The sequence below is a fragment of the Raphanus sativus genome, chromosome 8, assembly GCF_000801105.2.
Source record: "Raphanus sativus cultivar WK10039 chromosome 8, ASM80110v3, whole genome shotgun sequence".
Lineage (NCBI taxonomy): Eukaryota > Viridiplantae > Streptophyta > Magnoliopsida > Brassicales > Brassicaceae > Raphanus > Raphanus sativus.
The window spans coordinates 10,411,028-10,436,995 of record NC_079518.1 but is presented as its reverse complement, the minus strand read 5'-3'; the positions used below and the strand labels follow the sequence as shown (position 1 = coordinate 10,436,995).

General features: G+C 32.4%; 3 protein-coding genes and 1 long non-coding RNA gene across 8 annotated transcripts; 3 read left to right on the top strand and 1 right to left on the bottom strand.

Moving 5' to 3' along the window:
• The first annotated feature begins 8,051 nt into the window (after positions 1-8,051).
• LOC130498598 (uncharacterized) lies at positions 8,052-10,234 on the top strand. Its single transcript, XR_008937491.1, has 5 exons — positions 8,052-8,465; positions 8,541-8,637; positions 8,810-8,878; positions 9,022-9,130; positions 9,789-10,234. It is a non-coding gene; the product is annotated as an uncharacterized LOC130498598 (long non-coding RNA).
• Positions 10,235-13,540: 3,306 nt separating this feature from the next.
• On the top strand, positions 13,541-18,427 carry LOC108818883 (F-box/LRR-repeat protein 15-like). 2 transcript variants are annotated; one of them, XM_056991613.1, is made up of 17 exons: positions 13,541-13,802; positions 13,929-14,121; positions 14,208-14,340; positions 14,695-14,794; positions 14,874-15,071; positions 15,167-15,437; positions 15,519-15,617; positions 15,696-15,784; positions 15,889-15,988; positions 16,086-16,241; positions 16,350-16,502; positions 16,614-16,774; positions 16,859-17,057; positions 17,171-17,589; positions 17,701-17,764; positions 17,928-18,014; positions 18,114-18,427. In XM_056991613.1, the coding sequence occupies exons 1-17, from the start codon at positions 13,681-13,683 to the stop codon at positions 18,249-18,251; spliced, it is 2,682 nt and encodes an 893-aa protein (XP_056847593.1). In that variant the 5' UTR covers positions 13,541-13,680; the 3' UTR covers positions 18,252-18,427. The 2 variants fall into 2 exon arrangements, with proteins under 2 accessions (XP_056847593.1, XP_056847592.1); XM_056991612.1 differs by having other exon boundaries at positions 13,543-13,802; positions 13,923-14,121.
• Positions 18,428-19,692: 1,265 nt separating this feature from the next.
• On the top strand, positions 19,693-25,842 carry LOC108818884 (F-box/LRR-repeat protein 15). 4 transcript variants are annotated; one of them, XM_018591833.2, is made up of 19 exons: positions 19,693-20,523; positions 20,668-20,808; positions 21,130-21,260; positions 21,386-21,590; positions 21,681-21,813; positions 22,155-22,254; positions 22,378-22,575; positions 22,650-22,920; positions 22,997-23,095; positions 23,172-23,260; positions 23,363-23,462; positions 23,544-23,705; positions 23,835-23,987; positions 24,075-24,235; positions 24,306-24,504; positions 24,589-25,016; positions 25,129-25,192; positions 25,363-25,449; positions 25,565-25,842. In XM_018591833.2, the coding sequence occupies exons 3-19, from the start codon at positions 21,139-21,141 to the stop codon at positions 25,700-25,702; spliced, it is 2,709 nt and encodes a 902-aa protein (XP_018447335.2). In that variant the 5' UTR covers positions 19,693-20,523; positions 20,668-20,808; positions 21,130-21,138; the 3' UTR covers positions 25,703-25,842. The 4 variants fall into 4 exon arrangements, with proteins under 4 accessions (XP_018447335.2, XP_056848611.1, XP_056848613.1 ...); XM_056992631.1 differs by having other exon boundaries at positions 21,380-21,590; XM_056992633.1 differs by having other exon boundaries at positions 21,113-21,260.
• On the bottom strand, positions 19,906-20,805 carry LOC108819934 (uncharacterized). The gene has a single exon (XM_018592942.1). It carries the CDS (start codon positions 20,803-20,805, stop codon positions 19,906-19,908), a length of 900 nt encoding a protein of 299 aa, XP_018448444.1.
• Positions 25,843-25,968: the final 126 nt, after the last annotated feature.

Genomic DNA, 25,968 nt, shown 5'->3' with positions numbered 1-25,968 from the left:
TTTACTCTAACTATCAATACTATTAAAAGAGAAGGGGTTTTAATAAATCTACTTAAAAAGGTTGTTTGAATCATTTCCTAGGAGCTAATAATTTCCTGGTCCTACTTAAATTTCGCCTAACAATATATTATCATAATTTTCTCTGATTTTCTTTAGATATTATAAGTGTAGCAATCCTATATTTATGGTAACTACATATTACATTCTATAAATCTCACTCCTTCATTATACATTCCTCCATTTAGTTATTGATATCTCATATATGATTTACAAACCAACATTTTTTTTGATGCAATAATATAAATTCGTAGGTCCATAGACTAATCTATTACGTATGTGACCATGTATATTATATAATTTTTATTTTAATTCTTAAATTCATATCTATATAAAACGAATGGTTTGGTACATATCACCATTAAATAATATATGTCATTTGAATTAAAATAGTCTGGTAAGTAATATATGTATTTTAAGTTTCCTAAAAAGTAATAAGTGTATTAGAAAAAAAGTTAGTGAAGTATTATAAATAATTATCACAAAATCATGTTTTACCATGATGGGGGTTGAAATCTCGGAACACCAACTTAAACGAGTGTTCGCCTTCTATGACACCAACTCAGCGGGCTTCTTCGGAGAGAAGCAGTTCTTGGCCTGCTTCAGGACAAGATATAAAATTTCTGAGCTTTTGTGGGTCTTTGACGAACAAGACAGCGAACACAGAGGTACCTTGTTTATATCTGAGGCAAATGCTGCTGTTGTTGCTCTTGGAAACAAATGCAAGGGCGGAATTTTTGAAGCTGGTTAAACATTTCACTAATGAAACGGGGAAGATATGATGCATTTCATTTCTCGTATATTCTCAGTGTTTCCAACACTGATCTGAATAGTAGTTACAAATAAACATCTCATATTTGTCATCTACCAATAAAATGGGTTTAAATTTGTTAAACATGTCATATTTTTATACAAATAAAGTTATTAACATATGTTAAAATTTTATTTCTACAGTTTTTGAACAATCATATATTGAAGAATGTTTTTTATTTGATTATTTAAAATTATGAAAACCCGAAAATGTAATAACAGTTAATAAAAAGATGAAATGTATAAAACGAAAAATAATTGGATGTAAATAATTCGATGTAATTAAACTAAATAACAGTTAAAATATCTTATATTTTTATTGGATGTAATTAATATATATTAATTTAAAAATAATTAACACTAGATTTCGATCCGCACAACCGTGTGGGTGGTTATTTTCATTTTTATACATGTAACTATTTGTTGTACATGATTAGTGATATATAACAATTTTTAACTCGTTTTAACAGCGGGTGATATTTTTTTTTAACTCGAAGAAAATTGAGATACATAGTATTGATAAGAAACCAAAGACAAAGAACATAAACCAAACAAAATAAAACAAAGACATAAACAGAGCCTAAAACTCATATATGTTCACAAGTCTATTTCTTCCACCTTTCCAGAAGAATTCAATATCAATGGAGCTGACCTAAAGAACAAATGTCTTGAGTAGTTCCAACCCTGAAGGGAATATCACCAAGCCATATTAGAACCAGTAACATCAGAAACAATCGAGAGGTCAAATCTCCACCAGCTGCTATCCATGTGAAACTTGCATGACCAGAAACCACCACTAAAACTAAGATACAAGGACAAAAGACCTTGAAACGCTACTTGGGAAAACGTTAGAGAAGACCACCAGCTCTTACACGCGGACACTCGCAAGGCAGCCAAGTGACCTAGAGAACAAAGACTGCCCACCTCCTCGCAAGAGAAAAACTGAAGGTCAAGTTAACTGATTCGTCTAGAAACCATCTCCCAAAACCACAAAGGTCCAAGATAAGGTCTAGTAGATACCTCCACAGTGAACATAAATCACAAAAAAACGAACCCAAAAAGCCAACTTAGGATGCGACGAAGTGACTGAAACAAGAAGAACCAAACAAAAGCAGTATTCCCACGACTTCAAACTAATACTAATTCACCACACAAGAACATAAGTTCCAGTGATCGAGATGCTAAAAAAACTATCCTTTACAGAGACACAAAGCCGGCGATAGAGATGCTAGAAGAACTATCCCTTCCCGGAGACAGAAAGCCGGCGGTAAAGAGCTTTGAGAGCCTTTTTCCCCGGAGTCTTAGCTGCTCCCGGTGGCGGTGAAAACCACCAACCACCGGAGTAAGAGAGAAGATCGACCAACAGCGGGTGATATTTATTTATTTATTTATTTATTTAAGTGAAATAAACTTTGAAAAATAAATTATGTTACTTTACTAATATATATATAATTCGTTATATTTGTTTTATATAGCATATCTAATTTAATAAACTATAGACTATAATTAGTTTTAAAAAATATAGCAAACAATTTTATTTTAATTAACGTTAATTTAAAATAATATTACATTGCTAATCACGTATTTAGTTAATGTATTATTTTATAAAAAATATTTAAACTTTTTGGTAAGATCTTGTTAGATATTTATTTATTTATTTATTTAAGTGAAAGAAACTTTGAAAAAGAAATTATGTTCCTCTACTAATATATATAACTAGATTTTGACCCGCTAAACCGAGCGGGATTTTAATTAAATATATATATATATATATATATACATTATTATAGGTATATATTTTTAATATTAATCATATATTTAAATATTTATTTATTATTATTTTGTTTTGTTAACAAAATATTAATTTTTATAATAATTATGTTAATTTTATAAATGATACTTGCCATAATAATAAGTATTATTAGTTTGAATATAAATTATTTAGTTGATTAATTAAAGGAAAATAATTAAAAGCATATATAAAAAATATACAATGACAAAGAGTTGTAAATACTTCAAAACTTTAAGGTGTCCTGAAAAAATCCTTTGTGTTTTAATAGTATTGATTGGATTTTGTTTTTAATTATAAAAAAATCTGTTGAGAAAAATCTTACTCAATGTTTTAAATATTTTTATTAAATAATATATTAATTATTTCGTAATTAATAATATAAATTAATATTAATATTAAGTTTTTGAATTAAAGAAGCATTATCTATTAAAAATTGCAGCATATCTTTTTATAAATGATACTTGCCATAATAATAGATATTATTAGTTTGAATATAAATTATTTATTTGATAATTAAAGGAAAATAATTAAAAGCATATATTGAAAATATACAATGGCAAAGAGTTGTAAATACTTCAAAACTTTAAGGTACCTCAAAAAAATCCCTTGTGTTTTAATAGTATTGACTAGATTTTGACCCGCCCTTAAAAGGGCGGGTATATTTTCTGTTTTATATTTTTTTTAGAAATTTAATTTTAATATTTTGTGTTTTGTAGTAATATTTGTATTTTTATTGTATAATATTTCTTTTAGATGATTAATAAGAGGTTTTAATAATTTTATTAAAATAGTTGGACTACACCTATCAATAGATCATATTCATGTTTTAATAGTATAGATTATTGTTAAACAAATTTATAGTATAGAGTCCTTTTTTATTTAGGTTAGGAATTAAAAAATATTGATATTATATTGGTATTTGTTTAACAAAACTTGAAATACTAATATCTATATTATTATTTGAAATGTGAATTTGCTTATGTGTCATGTTCTCCATGATTTTAGATATTTGATTTAATTTTTTCTTTTGTTATATAATTAAAAAGAAATACATATTAATATTAATAAAAATTTGCTTATGTGTCATGTTCTCCATAATTTTAGATATTTGCTTTAAATTTCTCTTTTATTATAAAATTAAAACGAAATATATATTAATATTAATAAAAATTTGCTTATGTGTCATGTTTTCTATGATTTTAGGTATTTGATTTAAATTTTATTTTTCTTATAAAATTAATACGAAATTTACATTATTAATATATTATATTTTATATTCACTAATTGATTATAAATTAGTATGACAATTATCAAAATATATATATATTAAAGAAGATAATTCTCATATTGATATTTTTTTGTTATCTGCAAAATCAGATTTTTATTTATTCATATATTTATTTATAGGATAATTCATATATTTATTTATTTTGTTATCTTCTTCTTCCTCTAGGGTTTTATAAAAGATTAAGACGTGAGATAATTTATAATTAAATATTAATCAATCAAAAAGTGATTTTTTATGTGTCATTTTTCCATAATTTAAGGAATTTTGCTTATTATATATTGTTAAATATGATTTTCTATTAATAATCTTAGATTCTTAGTTATATTAGCTAATTTCTTATAAACTAATATGATAAAATCATCAAAATAAGACATACTTTTAAAAAAATAGATAATTTATATATATATATATATATATATATATATTGTTGTTATCTGTAAATAATATTTTTATTATAAAATATGAAGATATAGAACTATTTATAATTAAATATTAACCAATCAAAAATATTTGTATAAAATATTTTCTAAAATATTTCTAATATGAATTTCTTTTTAAAAGTTTATCACAATAATAAACATATATATTGATGAATGTTTTATCATATATACATATATATATATATATATATTAATCTTTGATTTAAAAGTTTTGTTAAAGAATAAACAAATATTTATTATACTAATTTTTAAATTAATAAGACATAAACTAATAATTAGTTGTTAAATGATTATTCCCGCATGTGCGGGAAAAAAACCTTGTTAAAATATTATAAGAAATATTGTTCAGTTTTCTAATTTTATGGAATTAATGTCCAAATTATATGGGTTTTAATGTTGATAATTATATAACTAATTTCCATGTAAAAATTATAATTTTGAAAATATTATATATATTAGATGGTATAATATTATATACTTAGACGTGATCCAATTATCCTTTTAGTTGGGCCTGATTTTTTTTTTTGTTAAGAGTTGGGCATGATTTACCAAGGAAAATTTATTCGATAAAGCAATGTTAATCTATACTATTATTTATGAAGTAATTTTGCTTACTTGTCATGTTCTCCATGATTTTAGCTAATTTTGCTTATTTGTTATATTTTTATTAAGTTTAAGCTAAATTATCATTGATGTATTATTTGTTTTGAGTTGAGTCACTAAATCATTAATTTAAAATAATAGCCTTGATGAATATTCTATATAAATAAAAACGAATTTTATTTTATTAATATTAAATTTATATGTTATATTAGCTTTTCTTATTTGTCATATTTTTATTAAGTTTAAGCTAAATTATCGTTGATGTATTATTTGTTTTGAGCTGAGTAACTAAATCATTAATTTAAAATAATAGCCTTGATGAATATTCTATATAAATAAAAACGAATTTTATTTTATTAATATTAAATTTATATGTTATATTAGCTTTTCTTATTTGTCATATTTTTATTAGGTTTTAGACTTTTAGATAGGTTATTAATTTATTATTAGTTTCTAACTATTCACTAATTTATTTTAATGATATAAAGTTTATGTGTTATATGCTATATTAAATAATTGATTACAAAATAATATTTTAGAATTATCAAAAAAAGAATATAATTCTTCTATATTTTTTTTTCTTGTGCCTATCTGCAAACAATATTTTTATTATAAAAGTTAAAAACAATTAAGATACAAAACAATTTATTATTAAATATTAGTCAACAAAAAAATATAAATATATATTCTAAACTATCTCTAAGATATGAGTGTTTTAAAAAAACTTAACACTATAATAAGTATATATTTTGATTAAAAGTACTTGACATATATAAATATTTTGATGTTTGATCTAACTATTTAAAAACATAAATAATAATTTATTATGCTGATTTTAGATTAATAAGACATATTTATAAGAAATTTATGCCCGCATGTGCGGGCAAAACACCTAGTAGCTTGATATTAATACATTGTTGACTACGGAAAATTATTATTATTAGAATGTCCCCTGAATATTAATTTTCTTTCAAGTATAAATTACTTGTACTCGATAACTACCATTGCAGATTTTGATATGTTGCCAAAAGTGAAATGAAAAAAGGTTGTTATATTTATAGCAAAAAAGCGTTGGGTAAAGTAGGTTTAGGATATTATAAAATCGTAGTATGTTTAATATATATTTTTTTTAGAAAACCAAAAATGGCAAAATAATAGGAACAAACTATTAAGTATATATTTAGTATAATAAATTATTAGAATAAACACTAATAGATTTTCTCAACAAACTTTGGATATATGATCTCGAACTAATATTTTTGATATCTTAAGAATAACAGAAAAAATGGTAACCAAATCTTGGGAAGTATTTAGATATATATGAATCATTAACGTAGGTAAAATTGGAAATATGGTCCACGAATATAATTGTGGTTCTATTAATTATTTCATATATGAATTAATGTTTGAAGATTAGTTTAGTTAAGATACTGGATTTAAAACAATATGTTGAATTTATTCAAGAATTAAAAAAAAATTACCACATTAGCAAAGAAAATAATCTAAAAATACCATCCAGATCTTCTGCAGCATTGAGACTTTCTTCGAGCTTGAAATTTCAACTTAGCCATCATTAACTGCAGGGTAAATAAATCAAACAATAAGTAACGTGCATTAGCTTAAAGAGAAACAAAAAAAAAAGAGTTTCACAACAGCACATAGGCTCCGGTCAAAAAAAGAGTTTCACAGCACATAGACTAAGATTCCATCATCTAAGAGATGAGATCATCTAATTTCAACTCCCAATAATAGTCAATTGTTTTACCCCAATAATCTAGGCTAAGGTTTCAAAATAGATTTATCAATCTCTTCAATCATTTGCTACGTTTGGGATAAGAAAATGAATTTGAAAAGAAATCAACTAAGACTCACCAACGATTTGAACACATAGATATTTGTTGCCAAAAGTGAAATGAAAAAAGGTTGCTTGCGAGTGAAATCAATCAGACAATGTGTAATGTTTTACAAAGCTAAGAAGTCACGTTTATTTGGTAGAGATGAAATATTTGTGAATAAATATTTGTAAATTTAATATATCAAGTCACGTTGATTTTGGGAGTTTAAATTTACCTTTTTCGAATTTTGTGGAGATATCAAGAGGAAACAATACTAATCTAAAAGCTCTTTTAAAAAAAAAACACAATACTAATCTAAGTTTAACACTTAACACAGAGGAAGATGACAGAGTGAACAAAACAAAATCAGTAGGCAAAACACAAACCAATAAAAAAACTAAATAAAGGACCCACTAAGATAAGAAATTAATCAACCCAGATTCTAAATGCAACTTACAGCGTTTTACATTGTCAGAATCTTGAAAGTGAGCATCTAAGCGCTCCGTGGATGTCAAATTGCGTTGGGATAATTAAAAAAAACATGTATGCTTCAAACCAGACCCTGCAAATCACCAACACCGACCATATATCAACAAAACCACAACGTAGTTCTCTGATAAATAAAACGGATGATGTATTTATGCCAATAAGTTGTTCAGCCCCAAGTTCACACAAAAAATAAAAGAGGGACGACTGAGCACACAGAATTTGTGAATAGTTCAGGTAAAAGTGAGAACCCCATCCAACAAATGTTCAAACACAGAGCCATTACACCTTCTTACAGACGGAGCAGAAGACACTACCTTGTTAATGCAGCAGGGATTCAACGTCTCCATGTTGAATTCAGAACCACCAATAGAGAAACCATTGAAGGGTTTCCTCGTAGGACGTTAATCAAGTTGCAAAACCTTGATCGTCGATTTCTCCGAACCCTTAATCACCTCGTACAAATCTCCTAATTTAAAGCCTTGGATTCGCAAATCTGCAATGATCTCTTGTATATAGCAAATCTTTTAATTATGCCAAAGTTACGTGTTGTTCTATCAATATGGGTAATTAATAAATTAAATATCAGTACTATACTAAAAAGAGAATAATCTCAATGGAGAAGGTGTCCACATCATTTAATTAAATCAACCAATGATAGAGGAGTATACTGCCACATCACCATTAATTGTCGTAAGAGAAGAGAATCTAGGCTTTTTGTTTGGTCTCCAAAATATTTATCCTGGACCAAGTCAAGCCCAAGTCCAAAAACCTAACCTGCATCGATTCTGTAATCGTCGTTGCCACTTCGTCTTCGACACCTCAGTTCTGTAATCGCCGTTACCACCACCACCTCGGCACCTCCTGATCAATAAATGAGCTCTTTAATCCGTCCTTTATAACGTTTCACCTCACTTTGATCCCCTTATAAATTGCTTCTTCTAAACCTAAAACCACCCGAAATCCAAAACATCCACTGAAAAGCACAGCTATGGCCAGTAAATCCACCGGAAATTCTCCCTTCTCTGATTATTTCAAGAACATGACCAGCAGTATTTGAGCTACAATTTCGGTTGAACCGTTTCTGGGACGCTAGATACATTGCAAATGGTGGGAGCTTTATTGGGTTAGAGCTACTCCTCATCGACAAACAGGTTTGAGTTCTTACTGAGTCATGCCAACATGTTTACACTCATGGACTTTATATTTTCTCTATTTTGAATTTTCAGAGTACTTGAATAAATCAATGTTAATACCGAAGAATACATCTGATTTAATTCGTCCAGTCTCAGGACGGCCTCGCGTCAGACTTATCACTGCACAAGAGTACGTTCTACCAGATCTTTTGATTTCCATTGCTTTGTTCTCTTATTTAGCTATTTTATCTTAAGCTCAACAAAAAGATGTTTAGCTTAAACATAAGTTGAAAGTGTGACTATTGGTTTGAAGCAACACCTGGATTTTCATGTTAAATAATGCAATTATCTGAGCGTTGCAGGCCTAGAATCGAGAATAAAGTGGAAAAACCAGCAATTCTCATGTTGCTCTGCCGCCTATAGCAAAATATGTAAGTTGATTACGGTGAACATTTATATTGGAGTTGGGTGCACCCATTTTGAAACCTTTTTATAGCTAGAAAAGTACCCATTTTCACCTTCTAGCTTGAAGATGAGTTCGGGAATGATTTTTACTTCATTCCTGCTGTCCAAGGTTCCCATCACAATGATCCATGTCATGTTCTTGCACCAACAGAAGAGAAAGTATATGAAGACAGCTAACTTCGGGAGTTGATTGACACCCCGGCACTTGACTGGTAGAGGTAAGCCATCTTTCACAAATGGTGGACGTAAAAATGTTGATGTTTTTAGACATTTATCAATCCTCTTATTTTTATTCGATTTAACAAGCAAGGTCAATATAATTTTGGGGCAGGGAGATGTTACGTATAGGGCACTAATGGAAGGATGGGTGAAAGTGGTTTTAGTAATCTTCATATTCTTTGTTATTATTATATTCTAGAATGTTTTCAATAATTTTTTCCAATATCTTTGTTTTGTTTTGTTTTGTTTTGTTTTAATTGTTTTAAATTTTAAGATATTGGTTTGTTTAGTTACAAGAAGGGAAAGTAAAACTCCACCTCCGGGGTATATTTACCATCGTTGTAATGTCGCTGGTATGTCAGCTTTTGTTAGAGTTCCTTTATTTTTCTTACACTTTCGTAAACAGATAAAAGGTGCTAAGTCAAGTAAAGTATATATGAGAATTACTTTACTTGACTTAGAAATTTTTTATTTATCATTGCCCCACAATGATGACCCTAATTACAATGTTAAAAGAGTCAAATCACCTACTGCTATCCCCAAGTCCATGTTGGTGGCTCTTATTCATTGCCAAGTGGTGCGGTTGCAGCTCTTATGAGTGCTTTCTCGCATATATTTAATACAACTTAAGTGCTAATTCTGTCTCAATATATTCAGGGCTGCTTTTGCAAAGGAAATGGAGGGATTGCCATCAACAACACGCTCTGTACGAGAAGTTCCGCCTGAGCTAAAATGTCCGCTATGCAAAGAAGTAATGGAAGATGATGCACTTACAAGCTGGTCATGTTGTTTCCAGAGCTTCTGTGCGACAAGTAAAGTACTGCAGTTTCAGTATCTGTTCTTCCTCTCAGTTTTCGTGAATTCTTAAACCTCAAAGTAAAGCAAGGAGTGACTGGAGTCTAGGGAATGCTCAGTCATGTGATATAGAGTTCTTCTATACAATAGAAAGTGAACATCACTAAAACTAAAGCAAGTATTTTGGATTTGTTTTAAGGGTTATAGTTCTTTTATGTTTAGTTAAAGTGACCCATTTGAATCTAGATATGATTGAACGTTGATGAATATGATTCGAGCAATTCTCTAATATGTTATAGTTTCTCTTATACTGCTCCATGTCCCACGAGGCCACGATATACATGAGATTAGTATCAAATCGCTTCATTTATAGATAAGGTTTTAGTATGCAACAATACATTCAGGTTTGTGGTGTTACTTTTCTAAATTTCTTAAATTTGATTTAACAGAGGAGAAACCAAGACAAAGAGTTAGATACTGTACCAACTAATATATTTCAAGTTAGTACAGTATATTTTAACATTTGTAAAAAAAAAACTCCATCTAATTTTCATATATGAGATAAACACATATTATCACATCATATCTAACTTTTAGACATGTAACAAAAATGAGTATCATAACCAAGAAATTAAATAATATTGTCTTCTCTTTAAAGTGTGGATTTTAGAGGTTCATCCCTTCTCAGGAAGTAATGCAGAAGATGGGACGTTTTGAACTACTCATAATATTGAGAAGTAGTGTTGAAACATGCAGAACATAGGATGTTTCACATCAAGTGTTCGGTCGTATCAACTTGGCTGCGTGAACACACTCAAACTCCTAACTGTCCATGATCATAGAACCACAAAATTAACACAACAATGAGATCAAGAGACCAATAAGAATAAACCTCTCTCATGTTGCAGCATCTTCATCTGTAGCTCTATCCACCAAATATGCGTTTTTTTCCCCCTTAAATGTTGAGAATCTGTTCTAATAGTATGTAACAAGTAGTGGATACCAACTGACATGGCTTGAGGGTTGTTTTACGATGGCAGCAGTCATCAAACCACCATTGTAAACATCAACTCATATGGGAATACAAGATTCTGTTCTGTTCATTTTTTTTTCTTTTTCTTTGGTGTTTATGAGTGTGTAAACAGTTGTTATTCAAAAAAAAAAAAAAAAAAAAAACAGTTGTTATTCATCATCATCTAACACTGATGGTGATCATATGCTCATGTAATAATACAAGCGGCTATGAAGCTTCTGAAATGCCCATTATTATTGATCTAAAACTTGCTTAAACATTATAAATACACGTGTTGTAGTTGAATTTACACATCTTAATATGAATTGTATTTAACTTTATTCATGTTATATGAAAAATATTTATGTTATCGCCTGATTTATGTATGTTATAAGATATCATCAAATTAAGTCATATATGCAGGTGTGCACACTTTTAAACAATACTCTAAAATGACACATATGTTTACTTCTGTAAAACCATTTACTTCATTTTTACTCTAAAATAGAGTAATTCTATTATAGAATTAAGTTTACGGTGCTCCATTTTAGAATAAAAAATAGAGTGATGAACAAAAAATAAAAGAAAATATTTTTAAGATAATCCTAATTTTTTGTCACAAATATAGCCTATAAGGATCAAAATGAATAAAATGTTCCACTAAAAAGATAAATTTACACTTATACTCATGAGTTAACTAATCTAAACCTTAGAATTTAGAGTTAAGGGGTGGAGTTTCGAGTTTAGGGTTTAAATTTTTATAAAATGAAAAATAATAACTAAATATTTGAAAACAACTAAAACAGTTTGAAAAAGCATTTTTCGAATTACAAAAAAAAAATTTCAAAAAAAAAATTTTATAAAAAGTTTGAATTTGAAAACATATAATTAGAAACTATAAAAAAATTTATTTATTTATTTTTAATTATTTTACTTCTTTATTTATATTTATATATCTAGGGCATAAAGGTTTTGTGATTCTCTTAAATGAAACATTTTGGTCATTTTTTCATTGTGTTCTATTTTTGTGACAGAAAACATAAAAAGTCTATTTAGTAGATTTACCCAAAAATAAACAAATTACTCTATATTTGGAATAACTTATTTTTCACTATATTATAGAGTGAAAAATAAAGTATTATTGAAATATTTTTACTCTAAAATCTATTTTTGAGTTACAGATAGAGTTGGGTTTGGAGATCTCCTAAGGAGATCATTTGAAATTTATGTCATAATTGAATAAGTTTTGTTTAGAAAATTTATTAGCCTCTCTGTTTATTAAAGGGAGGATTTTGACATTTTCCACCAATTTTAAAAATAGTTGAAATAAAAATAAATATTTATCGATAATGTTTGAGATCAATAAAAGTTTCAAAAGATCAATGCATTTTACAGTTAAAATTAATTTTAAATTAACTATGAATTACATTGAATTTAAAAATGGAATTCTTTTTCTAACAAAAAGTATATTCAAATGACACTATTTATAAAATATAGAAGTAATATTTTAAAGTAGTTAATTTATTAAGTAAAATAATTAGCTTTTTATCTATAATAACTAAAATATTATCATATTGTATTTATTATATAATAATTAGAACTAAAATTATAAATATTATTAGAAATATTATAAAAATAATGGAGAAATTAATATACAAAAAACAGTAGTGCATTATCCCATTTAAGAAACTGAAATTCAAAAAAAAATAAAAAGAATAACAACTACAATCTATTTGTTATCTTTATTGTTGTAAACATTTTACTTTACTGAAATTTTGGTTTCAGAAATATTACACGATGTTTAAATAGAAAAATGTATTTTATTGAAACAAAAATTGATATTAAATTAAACAGCATAACTAAAATTGGATAAAATATCATATTCATAAATAATTTAAAACATAATTTTGACAAAATTCAAAGCAAAATCCGCGCGTAGCGCGGACAAAAGCTCTAGTAATTATAAATAAAAAACAGTGGTACTCAAAATTGGTTTCACGAAATATCAGCTAACAAAATATTCGGGAGTTGTGAAAAAAAGAAAAAAAAACATTTAATCAAAATCATAGCCTAAAATTAATGTAGTGGCAGAAGGTTGTAAATAATTGTGAAATAGAAGGTCACCTCAAAAAAGGGCCTTCTGTTTTAATAGTATTGATTTGAATTTATTTTTAATTATAACAAAATCTATTGAGAAAATTCTTAAAAAAATCTTACTCAATGTTTTAAATATTTTTATTAAATAATATATTAATTATTTCGTAATTAATGATATAAATTAATATTAATATTAATATTAAGTTTTTGAATTAAGGAAGCATTATCTATTAAAAATCGCAGCATATCTTTTTATAAATGATACTTGCCAAAATAATAGGTATTATTAGTTTGAATATAAATTATTTAGTTGATTAATTAAAGGAAAATAATTAAAAGCATATATTAAAAATATATAATGACAAGGAGTTGTAAATACTTCAAAACTTTAAGATGTATAAATCTATTTCAATATATTTAGATACTTGAAATACTTCATTCGGGTAGTGTTCGGTTATTTAATATTAAAATTTTGAATCTATCAGATATTTAATAGGTTTTGATTAGGATTCAATATTAGTTTTTAGATTGGGTTCCGTTCTCCAGAGTTTTTGCCCAGCCCTAAATTGTTTAATTAAAAGTTCCTAAACCTTGTTTTAACCTAGAGCATAACGTTCCTTAGGGCTTAGACTAAAGTTATCGACGATGGAGGAAGGTGAAGCCACGGGGGCTGAATTGAAGCGCGTATGGTCATCTAGCAATGCTGAGGATTGTACGATGGAGGAGGCTGAGTACCAAAAGCGTGCCAAAGTTTACTGTGGCCTTGCGTGAGCTCTCTAAACTGCCATTGACTACTTGATCACTGAATCTTGATAGAAACATCATCCTTTTGAGTGTCATTCGTTTATTCGTTTCGTTTTATAATATTCTGATAAGCTGATGTTTAGTGGCAGTGAGTGCCGGTCTGCTTCTGTGATATCTTCAGATGCTTCTGTTTCGTCCATGGAGAAAACTGTCAGTTTTGGCATTGCATCTTCTTCTCGGACAGATACTGATATGTTCTGCCAGAATTTCATCTTGAATTATGGTCGGAAAGATGATGATTTGGAAGTTCATATTGATTTGACTGATGACCTATTACATATGGTACACATGTTTGCATTTTAAGATCAATTCGTAGTTATCCATTTTTAGATCTTTATATTATTATTACTTTTTTGCGTCATCAATAGGTATTCTCGTTATTGAATCACGTCGACCTTTGTCGCTCTGCTATGGTATGTCGGCAGTGGAGAGTTGCTAGTGCTCATGAGGATTTTTGGAAAGTCTTCAACTTTAAAAATATGAAAATTTCTATCCAGCAATGTAAGTTGTTATTTAACACATGTGTTGCATGTGTCTTCTATTTTATTTGCTGTTTGGAGAAAACAACCTAGTAAACATAATAAATCATCTGCTGATTGTGTAAACCCTGAAGGAACCTTTTTTGAGAATTGACAGTGTGGGTTTTATTGAGTCTAGTACTCTTGTACGTTTGTTTGATATTCAGAGAGTACAAATAGATTTGTTACATTGAAGACATTCATTAGGCAATTTTTAATGATGATATTGGCCTCCAGATTTATACAAAGACGCTAATGTTACTCAAACTTGTACTTGGAAAGGCATTAATTATACACATATAGATAAAGTATAATCTTTGGTTGCTTTGTGTGGCAGTTGAAAACATATGTCTTCGCTATCCCAATGCCACTGAAGTGAATGTTTATGGCTTTCCTGCTGCTAACGCCCTGGCTCTGAAAGCAGCTACCACTTTAAGGTATTCTTATTTATCCCAGAATATGATTTCATAAATCAAGAGTTAATATCCATCGCAAATGCTTTTGGTTTTGTTTCAGGAATCTGGAGGTCTTAACTATAGGAGACGGTAATCTCAGTGAAAACTTTTTCCAGATATTGAGAAAGTGTAAAAGGCTAAGGAGCTTGACCATAAACGACGTTAGTCCGGGAAACGGTGCTCTGGAATTACACCTGAGTCATAATCGGCTACATGAACTTAAATTTGAAAAATGCAGCGTTATGCTTCTGACTATCAGGTAAAGCTGTTTTTTTTTTTTTAATTTGATTCTTATTGGTTTATGTGTATTTCATCCACAGTTATATCACTATTTTTTTCTATCATATATATTAGCTGTCCACAGCTCAGGTCTTTATCATTAGAAAGCAAGGAGATGTTACAGGCGGTGCTTAACTGTCCACTCCTCCAACATCTTAATATAACATCGTGCCCTATGTTCCAAGATGCTGCTATCCGTTCAGCTACCATTTCGTGTCCTCTACTAGAATCGCTAAATGTCTCTAACTGTTCCATTCTCAGTAATGAAACGTTGAGTTTAATAGCCCAGGCTTGTGCTGGTCTCCGTATTCTTAATGCTTCCTGCTGCCCAAATATATCTTTTGAGGTTGGTGTCTATGTTATCTCTGCTATCTGTTTTCTCATATTCGTTTTCTGACAATTTGTGTGACATTTTCTTCTTTTGAAGTCAGTATATCTTCCCAAGTTGACGGTTCTCAAGCTTCATAGCTGTGAGCTTATAACATCGGCGTCTATGACTTGGATTGCTAATAGTCCAGCGCTGGAGGTATGTGTTTTTTTTTTCCACACACATACACATGCACACTGTTCTACAACCTTTAATCACATATCATCTATATTTCAGGTTCTGGAGCTTGATAATTGCAAACAGTTGACATCTGTTGCGTTGCATCTCTCCTGTTTGCAGAGTTTAAGCCTAGTAGACTGCTGCAAGTATAGACTTCATCTCTTTTTTTTCTCTGAAAAATTTTAAAGCAAAAGTTGTGCTATCATATTTTTCACACAAGTGTCCTCCTCTTTTCGATGTGTTTTAACAGATTTACAGAGCTAAACTTGCAAAGCACCATGCTTTCATCAATCACTATTTCAAAATGTCCAGATCTTCAACGAGTCACTATCACTTCCAACGCCCTTCAAGTATGCAGTGCATGATGCACTTAGTTACCATGTTTTGTTAATACAGTTTTGTTCTAATTAACCCGTTAATATTTCTTTTATTTATTTTTTGTTGCAGAGATTAGCTCTCAAGAAACGGGAGAATTTGACAACATTAGTTCTGCACTGCCAGTCCTTGCAAGAAGTGGATCTCTCTGGTTGTAAATCACTATCTAATTGTGATGTCGGTGGTGGGTGCCCAATGCTGAAGTCGTTAATTCTTGACAACTGTGAGGTGTGTGATTACAGTTTCTTCTTGTTCTTTTGGCTGCAGCCATATGATAACATAGTGAAATATATAAATAGTTAATTAAAGCAGTACTGGGTGATTTTTTTTTTGTAGTGCTTAACAGAAGTGCGGTTCTGCAACTCATCGTTGTCTTTCCTGTCCCTTGTTGGCTGTCGTGCTGTTACTTCTCTTGACTTGAAGTGCCCTCGCGTGGAGCAGATCTGTTTGGATGGATGTGATAATATTGAAACTGCATTTTTCAAGCCTGTAAGTGTTGCTAATATTGAAGCATAGCAACTTGCTATGCTTCTCCCATAACATATAACTAACTGATGGATATTTCTTGCTTCTCCCTTTGACCGTTCTGGTTATTACCAGGTTGCACTTCGGTCTCTAAATCTAGAAATATGCCCAAAACTGAGTGTACTCAATATCGAAGCGCCTTATATGGTGTCCCTTGAATTAAAATGTTGCGTTGTACTCTCTGAAGCATCCATCATTTGCCCTCTATTAACATCTTTAGATGCGTCTTTCTGCCGGTAATCATTTATTGCTTGTTATATTTCATTTTCATGACTTATCTTATGGTGCTGCTAATCAACTTCCCTCCATTGCCTTTCTAGTCAACTGAGGGATGACTGTCTGCCTGCTATCACTGCTTCTTGCCCACTAATTGAGTCACTGATGCTAACGTGGTGCTCCTCTATTGGTTCTGATGGCTTTTCTTCCTTGAAAGGCCTCCACAATTTGTCTGTTCTTGATTTGTCGTACACTTGCTTGATGAGTCTGGAGCCCATCTTCAAGTCATGCAACCAACTTAAGGTATCTAAGACCTTATGACTTGTATAATTTTTCTGTCTGCAGTAGAGCATATATACTTATTATTCATTTCATGAGAACTTCTTGAGTTATGATGTGCATATTTCATTGTTTAGGTACTCAAACTACAAGCCTGCAAAGATCTCATTGACTCATCACTGGAACCTCTATACAAAGAAGGTGCTTTACCGGCACTTGAAGAGTTGGACCTGTCTCATGGAACTCTCTGTCAGACTGTGATAGCTGATATACTTGCGTGCTGCTCACACTTGACCCATTTGAGCTTGAACGGCAGTGTTAACATGCATGACCTTGAACTTGATTGGGGTTCTGGTGAGAGTACTCAAGAACTAGCTGAAATAAGTACCAACCGGTTACTAAAAAACCTCAGCTGTGTGGGTTGCCCCAACATCATGAAAGTGTTGATACCGCATGCAGCTCGGTTTGATAATTTATCATCACTGAACCTTTCGCTATGTGTCAATTTAAAGGAGGTTGATATCGCCTGTTCCAGCCTGGCCTTGCTTAATCTAAGGTAAGATATGATTTACAAGGTTGAAATGACTTGTTTCTTTAGTTTTCATCAAAAAGATTGGTGTTTTTCTATTTGCTAATTAAATTTAAATCCAAAAATGGATTGTTTTAGCAACTGTTGCTCTCTGGAAGTACTGAAGCTTGGCTGTCCAAGATTGTCTACTCTCTTTCTTCAGGTAATGTTTTTTCCCCATGATTGGCTCTATTTATATCTTAATTGTTTTGGTTTTAAGCTAGTTAAATAAGCTGGGTTACATGGGTTTACATATATATATCTGTAGTTCGAGTACATGTGAAGATATTATCACTAAACACACTTTGTATTTTTGTCTTTGGTAGTCTTGTAAAATGGATGAAGCAGGAGTTGAAGCAGCTATATCTGGATGCTGCTCACTAGAGACACTGGATCTCCGTTTCTGTTCAAAGGTAACTAGCAGGGTGTGTTTACTACTTTTACTTTGATATGAAGATTAGCTAATAAGAGGATTCAAATTTTGAAAACTATGTCCTGGTTATTATTAACAGATATCCTCGGTGAGCGTGGTGAGGTTCCAAACAGTGTGCCCTAGTTTGAAGCGCGTCTTTGGCAGTCCTAATGTTTTGCAAGACCAGGTTTTTGCATCGAATGTTTTATTATATATAACTCTCTCTAGATTATACTAAATGCTATGGTGTGGTGTTTGGGATGTAACTAATGGTCCAAGTCTCTAGTTTCAGTAGTGCTTATAGTCCCTGTATTGTGGCTTTTCTTAGGCTGCTTTTGTTATGACATTTTTTTTTGTACTGTTGATTCATTAGGCCATTTTCAGTCAAACGCTAATACTTTATTTTACGTAATTTTCAATGCGCTTGTTGGTAAATACAATTTTCCGAGAAAATTTCAAGAATGCTTATCAGATGAAATTCCGATAAAATAAAGTATATTGGATGGAGCTTTCCGATTATTTTCCAACAAATTATGTAAATTGTCAGTAAATTATTAGAAACTCATCCTGATTTTACCGATGACAAAGTTCTTGGAAAGTTTTGTCGGAGGTTACATACTTTTCTTATAGTGTTAAAAGGAAAGGCCATTGGACAGGGCCAAAAGCTTTCGATATGTTAGACGTTCACCAATTGTCTCAAAAGCTTTAATTTGGCCATCAAAAGCTTTAATTTGGCCGAACTCCGACGCTGATTCGGTGGCAAAATCAGCTCTCCCTTTGTATGTTTCGAACTCTGTTACCGGAGTCTAGGCTCTTTCTAGTGAATGCATTTGGGTTTGATAAAAAAAAAACTTTAATTTGGCCATCAAAAGCTTTTCCATGAGTAAATGACATCTATATCCTTCATAAACTAACTGTCTTCGTTTCGGTTATTCTGCTTACGTTCGTGCGCGCGTGACACTATTGCTTCGTCTTCTGTTGGAAGTTGGAAATGTCAGTTTGACCCAAACAACAACCATTCATTCTTTCATCGTACAAACTTTTTGCCATGCCAACAAAAAGAAAATCATTTTTTTTGCTAAACAACAAAAAGAAAATCATACAGACCTCGAAGTATCTACTTTACAGCAACTGTTGCAAACAACACCATATTGAAACATCCTACCTGACCGTGTTTAAAAAAAAAAAACATCGTACCTGACCAAACGAACGGGGAAGCAGCGAGAAGAACCAAAGACTCTCTGCTATTTTGTCTTTTTCCTTTCTAATTGTTGGCGGATTATTTTTATCTTCCGGATTTGATCAATGACCACTTTGGTTTATAATAAAGCTTCCTCCTAATTATTTATTCGCATCTTTTGCATTTTCTTAAACCCTAATTGCTGCAGCTGGGAGATAAAACTTCAAAGGTTTTAGACATATATTCCCTCCATTTCACAATAGATGTTTTGATGTTTCAAAATATATGATGTTTTCAACTTTCAATGTTACTTTTTACTTTATTAAAAACTATGTAACCAATCATACTCAACATTGTCTTTTATAATTGGTTAAATAGTTTTAAATTTATATTTTAATCATGTTTTTTAAAATAGATAACAAATTTCTTAATAATTGTGCATAGCCTAAAACTTCAACTATTTTTTTAAATGTTTTTTCATTCTTTTTTTTTGTTTTTTGTAAATGGCATTCATATTTAAAGCATAAGAAAAAGAAAATGTTACAACCGAAAGGTTAAGTTTTTACGAGCCCAGCCTAATAATAGATAGAGGAAACACATAGTGGAAGAACTAAATTAAGCCCAAATTTGTAGTAAAAGGTGTTGAGCCCATGAGAATGTGAAAAGCCCAGCAAAGTAACATTGTTGACATGGCAACCTCCGCAGAGTTTGATCACGAAGGAGAGAGCGTTTGAGGGAGAGGAAACAGTTTGTTGGAGTAGAGGAGGATGACTGAGGCCTGCGGCGTAGCTAACCAGTGCTGCATCATCGCCGAAGAGGTCGCCGGGTGGGAAACACGCAGTGATGAGATCCTGTTTCTGATTTGCCGATCAATGGTCAGGAGGAGAGACTCTTTTCCTTTGAAAGTCGCTCTATGCAGCCTGCTGTTGCGCTCACTCCATAACCAGTAGATTGTCGCTTTGACCGCTATTAAAGTGAGTCGCATAATTGGGCGGCTTGAAGAGAGTCCTTGCATCTGAGTCAGAGTATCCTCCCAAGAGTGATGGGCGACCAGATTGCAACGCCTTGCGATTGAAGACCAGAGAGAATGAGAGTAGGGGCAAATAAAGTAAAGGTAGTCCCGAGATTCTGATGCGGAGTTACAAAGGAGACAGAGAGGGCTCACTGTCAAGCCCCAACTAAGTAGTCGATCCCTTGTTGGGCATCTATTTAGTACAGTTAGCCAAGCAAGAAAGTCATGCCTCGGAATCCCGAAGGAGGACCAGACGACTTTCGCCCATGAGACTGAAGCCCTGTCTCCACACAGAAAAGTATACATACTGCCCATAGAGTAAGATTCCAATACCTTCCCTTCCATCTCCCACTCATAGAAATCAGCATCAGTAGTAAGCGATAGAGTAGTGAGGTGTATTCGTAGCAGTAGTTGAGTTTCTGACCTTACAGGAGGTATTAACCAGTTGCCTCCTTGATACAGGGATGCTAGTGATGCATTCTTTGCGATTCCTAATCTCGAAGAAGCCGGCTTTAGAAAGGAATCAAGTTGTCCGAAAGGCGACCAGTTGTCATACCAGAACCGTGTAGAGACCCCATCTCCCAGCCTGCGTTTAATCATCGGGTAAATGCGATGCCTCCACTTGATCAATTTATTTACAAACCATGAGTTACGTTGGCTTGTTTGATACTCCAGTAGTTAGTTTCAGGTCCTTTCAAGACAACCCATACTCCAGAAAGAATGTTTTCTCATTCTTTTGGACAAGTTTTAGTTTTTCCTTTTACTAAAAGGGTTATGATTGAGATTATATTCTAATCCAATTAGAAATATGACTTATTTTAGTATAAATATATAATCTATTTGTCTATAAGAGATAAGTTTGATTCATTATTAATTAAAGAAGTTCCTAAACCTTGTTTTAACCTAGAGCATAACGTTCCTTAGACTAAAGCGATGGAGGAAGGGGAAGCCGCGGGGGCTGAATTGAAGCGCGCATGGTCATCTAGCAACGCTGAGGATTGTACGATGGAGGAAGCTGAGTACCACAAGCGTGCCAAAGTTTACTGTGGCCTTGCGTGAGCTCTCTAAACCCCTATTGACTACTTGATCACTGAATCTTGATAGAAACATAATCCTTTTGATTGTCATTCGTTTGTTCGTTTCGTTTTAAATTATTTTGATAACTGATGTTTAGTGGCAGTGAGGGCCGGTCTGCTTCTGTGATATCTTCAGATGCTTCTGGTTCGTCTATGGAGAGAACTGACGGTTTTGGCATTGCATCTTCTTCTCGGACAGATACTGATATGTTCTGCCAGGGTTTCATCTTGAATTATGGTCGGAAAGATGGGAGAGAAGATGATGATTTGGAAGTTCATATTGATTTGACTGATGACCTATTACATATGGTACACATGTTTGCATTTTAAGATAAATAAATTCGTAGCTATCCCTTTTTAGATCTTTATTTGTTTTTATTTATTTTGCCTCATCAACAGGTATTCTCGTTCTTGAATCATGTCGACCTTTGTCGCTCTGCTATGGTATGTCGTCAGTGGAGAGTTGCTAGTACTCATGAGGATCTTTGGAAAGTCTTGAACTTTGAAAATATGAGAATTTCTATCCAGCAATGTAAGTTGTTCTTCAATACATATGTTGCATGTGTGTTCTATTTTATTTGCTGTTTGGAGAATAGTAAACATAGTTACATCAACAACCTAGAAAACATAATAAACTGATATTTTTTGAGAATTGACACTGGGTTTATTGAGTCTAGTACTCTTGTGGGTTTGTTTGATATTCAGTGAGTACAATAGATTTGTTACACTGAAGACATTCATTACGCAATTTTTAATGATAATATTGGCCTCCAGATTTATGCAAAGGCGCTAATGTTACTAAAACTTGTATTTGGCAAGACATTAATACACATAGATAAAAGGTATAACCTTTGGTTGCTTTTTGTGTGGCAGTTGAAAACATGTGTCAGCGCTATCCCAATGCCACTGAAGTGAATGTTTACCGCGTTCGTGCTGTTGACGCCCTGGCTGTGAAAGCAGCTACCACTTTGAGGTATCTTATTTATCGCAGAATATGATTTCTTTTTTTTTTTTTTTTGAACACCCAGAATATAATTTCATAAATCAAGTTAATAGATATATATCCATCGCAATGCTTTTTTTTTTTTTTTTTCAGGAATCTGGAGGTCTTAACTATAGGAGACGGTTACATCAGCGAAAACTTTTTCCAGATATTGGAGGAGTGTAACAGGTTGAGGAGTGTGACCATAAGTGACGCTATTTTGGGATGTGGTTATCAGGAAATACACCTGAGTCATGATCGGCTACATGAACTTAAAATTAAAAACTGCAGGGTTTTGCGTTTGTCTATCAGGTGAAGCTGTTTTTCATTTGATTATTATGTGTATTTCTTTCACATTTTTATCATTATTTTTTTCAATCATATAGGTGTCCGCAGCTCAAGTCTTTATCATTAAAAAGAAGCAACATGTTACAGGCGATGCTTAACTGTCCACTCCTCCAACATCTTGACATAGCCTCGTGCCATAAGCTAAAAGATGCTGATATCCGTTCAGCTGTCACTTCGTGTCCTCTATTAGAGTCGCTCGATGTTTCTGACTGTTCCTCTCTCAGTAATGAAACTTTGCGTGGAATAGCCCAGGCTTGTGCTGGTCTCCATATTCTTAATGCTTCCTACTGCCCAAATATATCTTTTAAGGTTGGTGTCATGTCATCTGCTATCTGTTGTCTCATATTCGTTTTCTGACTTTTTGTGTGATTTTTCTTCTTTGAAGTCAATACGTCTTCCCAAGTTGACGGTTCTCAAGCTTCATAGCTGTGAGCTTATAAAATCCGCGTCTATCACTTGGATTGCTAAGAGTCCAGCGCTGGAGGTATGTGTTTTTTTTTTCCACACACATGCACATGCACACTGTTCTACAACCTTTAATCACATATCATCTATTGCAGGTTCTGGAGCTTGATAATTGCAGACAGTTGACATCTCTTGCGTTGCATCTCTCCTGTTTGCAGAGTTTAAGCCTAGTAGGCTGCCTTAAGTATAGACTTCACCTCTTTTTTTTCTCTGAAAAATTTTAAAGCAAAAGTTTTGCTATCATTTCACACAAGTGTGTCCCCTCTTTTCGCTGTGTGTTTAACAGATTCACAGAGCTGAACTTGCAAAGCCCCATGCTTTCATCAATCTTTGTTTCAAACTGTCCAGCTCTTCAACGAGTCACTATCACTTCCAACGCCCTTCGAGTATGCAGTGCATGCACTTAGTTATCATGATTTTGTTAATACAGTTTTGTTGTTAATATTCCTTTATTTTTTTGTTGGCAGAGATTAGCTCTCAAGAAACAGGAGAATTTGACAACATTAGTTCTGCACTGCCAGTCCTTGCAAGAAGTGGATCTCTCTGGTTGTAAATCACTGTCTAACAATGTTTGTGATCTCGATGGTGGATGCCCAATGCTCAAGTCATTAATTCTTGACAACTGTAAGGTGTGATACGCTTTCTTCTTGTTCTTTTGGCTGCAGCTAACTGATACATATGATAACATATTGATATATATATAACTAAAGCAGTGGGTGATATTTTTCTGTTTGTTTATACCTTGTATCATCTTGTAGAGCTTAACAGAAGTTCGGTTCTGCAACTCATCGTTGTCCAGTCTGTCCCTTGTTGGCTGTCGTGCTGTTACTTCTCTTGACTTGAAGTGCCCTCGCGTGGAGCAGATCTGTTTGGATAGATGTGATAATATTGAAACTGCATTTTTCAGGCCTGTAAGTGTTGCTATGCTTCTCCCATATCATATAACTAACTGATGGATATTTCTTGCTTCTCCCTTTGACCGTTCTGGTTATTACCAGGTTGCGCTCCGGTCTCTAGATCTAGGAATATGCTCAAGACTGAGCGTGCTCATTATCCAAGCGCCTTATATGGTGTCCCTTGACTTGAAAAGTTGCGGTGCACTCTCTGAAGCATCCATCATTTGTCCTTTATTAACATCCTTAGATGCGTCTTTCTGCGGGTAATTATTTAATTGTTTGAGATATTTCATTTTCGTGACTTTGTCTTATGGTGCTAAATTGCCTTTCCAGGCAACTGAGGGATGATTGTCTGTCTGCAACCATTGCTTCATGTCCACTAATTGAGTCACTGGTGCTAATGTCATGCTTATCTATTGGCTCTGGTGGCTTTTCTTCCTTGAAGGACCTCCAAAATTTGACTTTTCTTGATTTGTCATACACTTCCTTGATGAATCTGGAGCCCATCTTCAAGTCTTGTATTAAACTGAAGGTAGTTAAGACCTTATGACTTGTATACTTTATATTAATGCCATGAGAACTTCTTAAGTTTTTGTTTGTATCTTTTGTTGTTTAGGTACTCAAGTTACATACCTGCAAATTTCTCACTGAATCAATATTCACTGAATCAACACTGGAGCCTCTATACAAAGAAGGTGCATTACCGGCACTTGAAGAGTTGGACCTGTCTTATGGAACTCTCAGTCAGACTGTGATAGATGATCTACTTGCTTGCTGCACACGCTTGACCCATTTGAGCTTGAACGGCTGTGTTAACATGCATGACCTTGATCACTTTGGTGCTAGCGAGGATACTCAAGAACCAGCTGAGTCAGCCAACCGGTTACTACAAAACCTCAGCTGTGTGGGTTGCCCCAATATCAGAAAAGTGTTGATACCGCATTCAGCTCGGTTTGATCATTTATCATCGCTGAACCTTTCTCTATCACTCAGACTAAAGGAGGTTGATCTCTCATGTTTCAACCTGGTCTTACTTAATCTAAGGTATGAGAGGTTTTACAAGCTGTAATATGACTTGTTTCTTTAGTTCTTATCAGAGGTAGTTGTTATTCCATTTGCTAATTAACTTTTTAAATTCAAAATGGATTGTTTTTAGCAACTGTTCCTCTCTGGAAGTACTGAAACTTGGCTGTCCAAGATTGGCTAGCCTCTTTCTTCAGGTATGTTTTTTCCCCCCATAATTGGCTCTGTTTATATCTTATAACTTTTTTGGGTTTCAAGCTAGTTACGTCACATGGGCTTATATATGTTCAAAGATTATATATGTTTAGTTCCAGTACTTATAAGCTAGTTACCACTAAAAACATTTTGACACCATTGTCTTTGGTAGTCTTGTGAAATGGATGAAGCAGGAGTTGAAGCAGCTATATCTGGATGCTGCTCACTAGAGACACTGGATCTCCGTTTCTGTCCAAAGGTAATAATAGGAGGGGGAGTGTTCACTTCCGATATCAAAGTTAACAAATAATCTATGGATCATAAAAGAGACATTAAACTAATTTGAAAACCATCGATCTCGTGGTGATTAACAGATATCTACAGCGAGCATGGCGAGGTTCCGAACAGTGTGCCCTAGTTTGAAGGAAGTCTTAAGCAATCCTAATCGTTTGCAAAACAGGCTTTTGGATCCAATGTTTCAGGATCTGTGTCCAAGTCTCTGGGGGATGTAACTTATGGTTCCAAGTCTCGAGTTTCAGTAGTGCTTATCATCCGAACCTTTTTTGTGTCTTTGCTTGGTTATACTTATTATCACTGCTACTGTTATAAATAATATATAGTGTTTTAATCAATCTTTAGAATTGTTTAATTATATGGATTGATCCTAGTAAACTGGGATCATCATCCGAATCAATACCAGTCCAAAACTCTTTTCCCTCGTGTGATTTATATTGGAAAAACATCTGGAATAAAAAAACACACTTCTTAACTTCTTGTC

What these genes read in the sequence shown, in the direction of transcription:
- LOC108818884 (XM_056992631.1), top strand. Translation starts at nt 21,139, where the DNA reads ATGGAGGAAGGGGAAGCCGCGGGGGCTGAATTGAAGCGCGCATGGTCA. An exon ending in GTTTTGCGTTTGTCTATCAG is followed by an intron (nt 22,576 to 22,649) that starts GTGAAGCTGTTT and finishes TCAATCATATAG; the next exon opens with GTGTCCGCAGCTCAAGTCTT. An exon ending in CTAAGAGTCCAGCGCTGGAG is followed by an intron (nt 23,096 to 23,171) that starts GTATGTGTTTTT and finishes CATCTATTGCAG; the next exon opens with GTTCTGGAGCTTGATAATTG.
- LOC108818883 (XM_056991612.1), top strand. Translation starts at nt 13,681, where the DNA reads ATGGAGGAAGGTGAAGCCACGGGGGCTGAATTGAAGCGCGTATGGTCA. An exon ending in GTTATGCTTCTGACTATCAG is followed by an intron (nt 15,072 to 15,166) that starts GTAAAGCTGTTT and finishes CATATATATTAG; the next exon opens with CTGTCCACAGCTCAGGTCTT. An exon ending in TGTCTACTCTCTTTCTTCAG is followed by an intron (nt 17,765 to 17,927) that starts GTAATGTTTTTT and finishes TGTCTTTGGTAG; the next exon opens with TCTTGTAAAATGGATGAAGC.
- LOC108819934 (XM_018592942.1), bottom strand. Translation starts at nt 20,805, where the DNA reads ATGATTAAACGCAGGCTGGGAGATGGGGTCTCTACACGGTTCTGGTAT.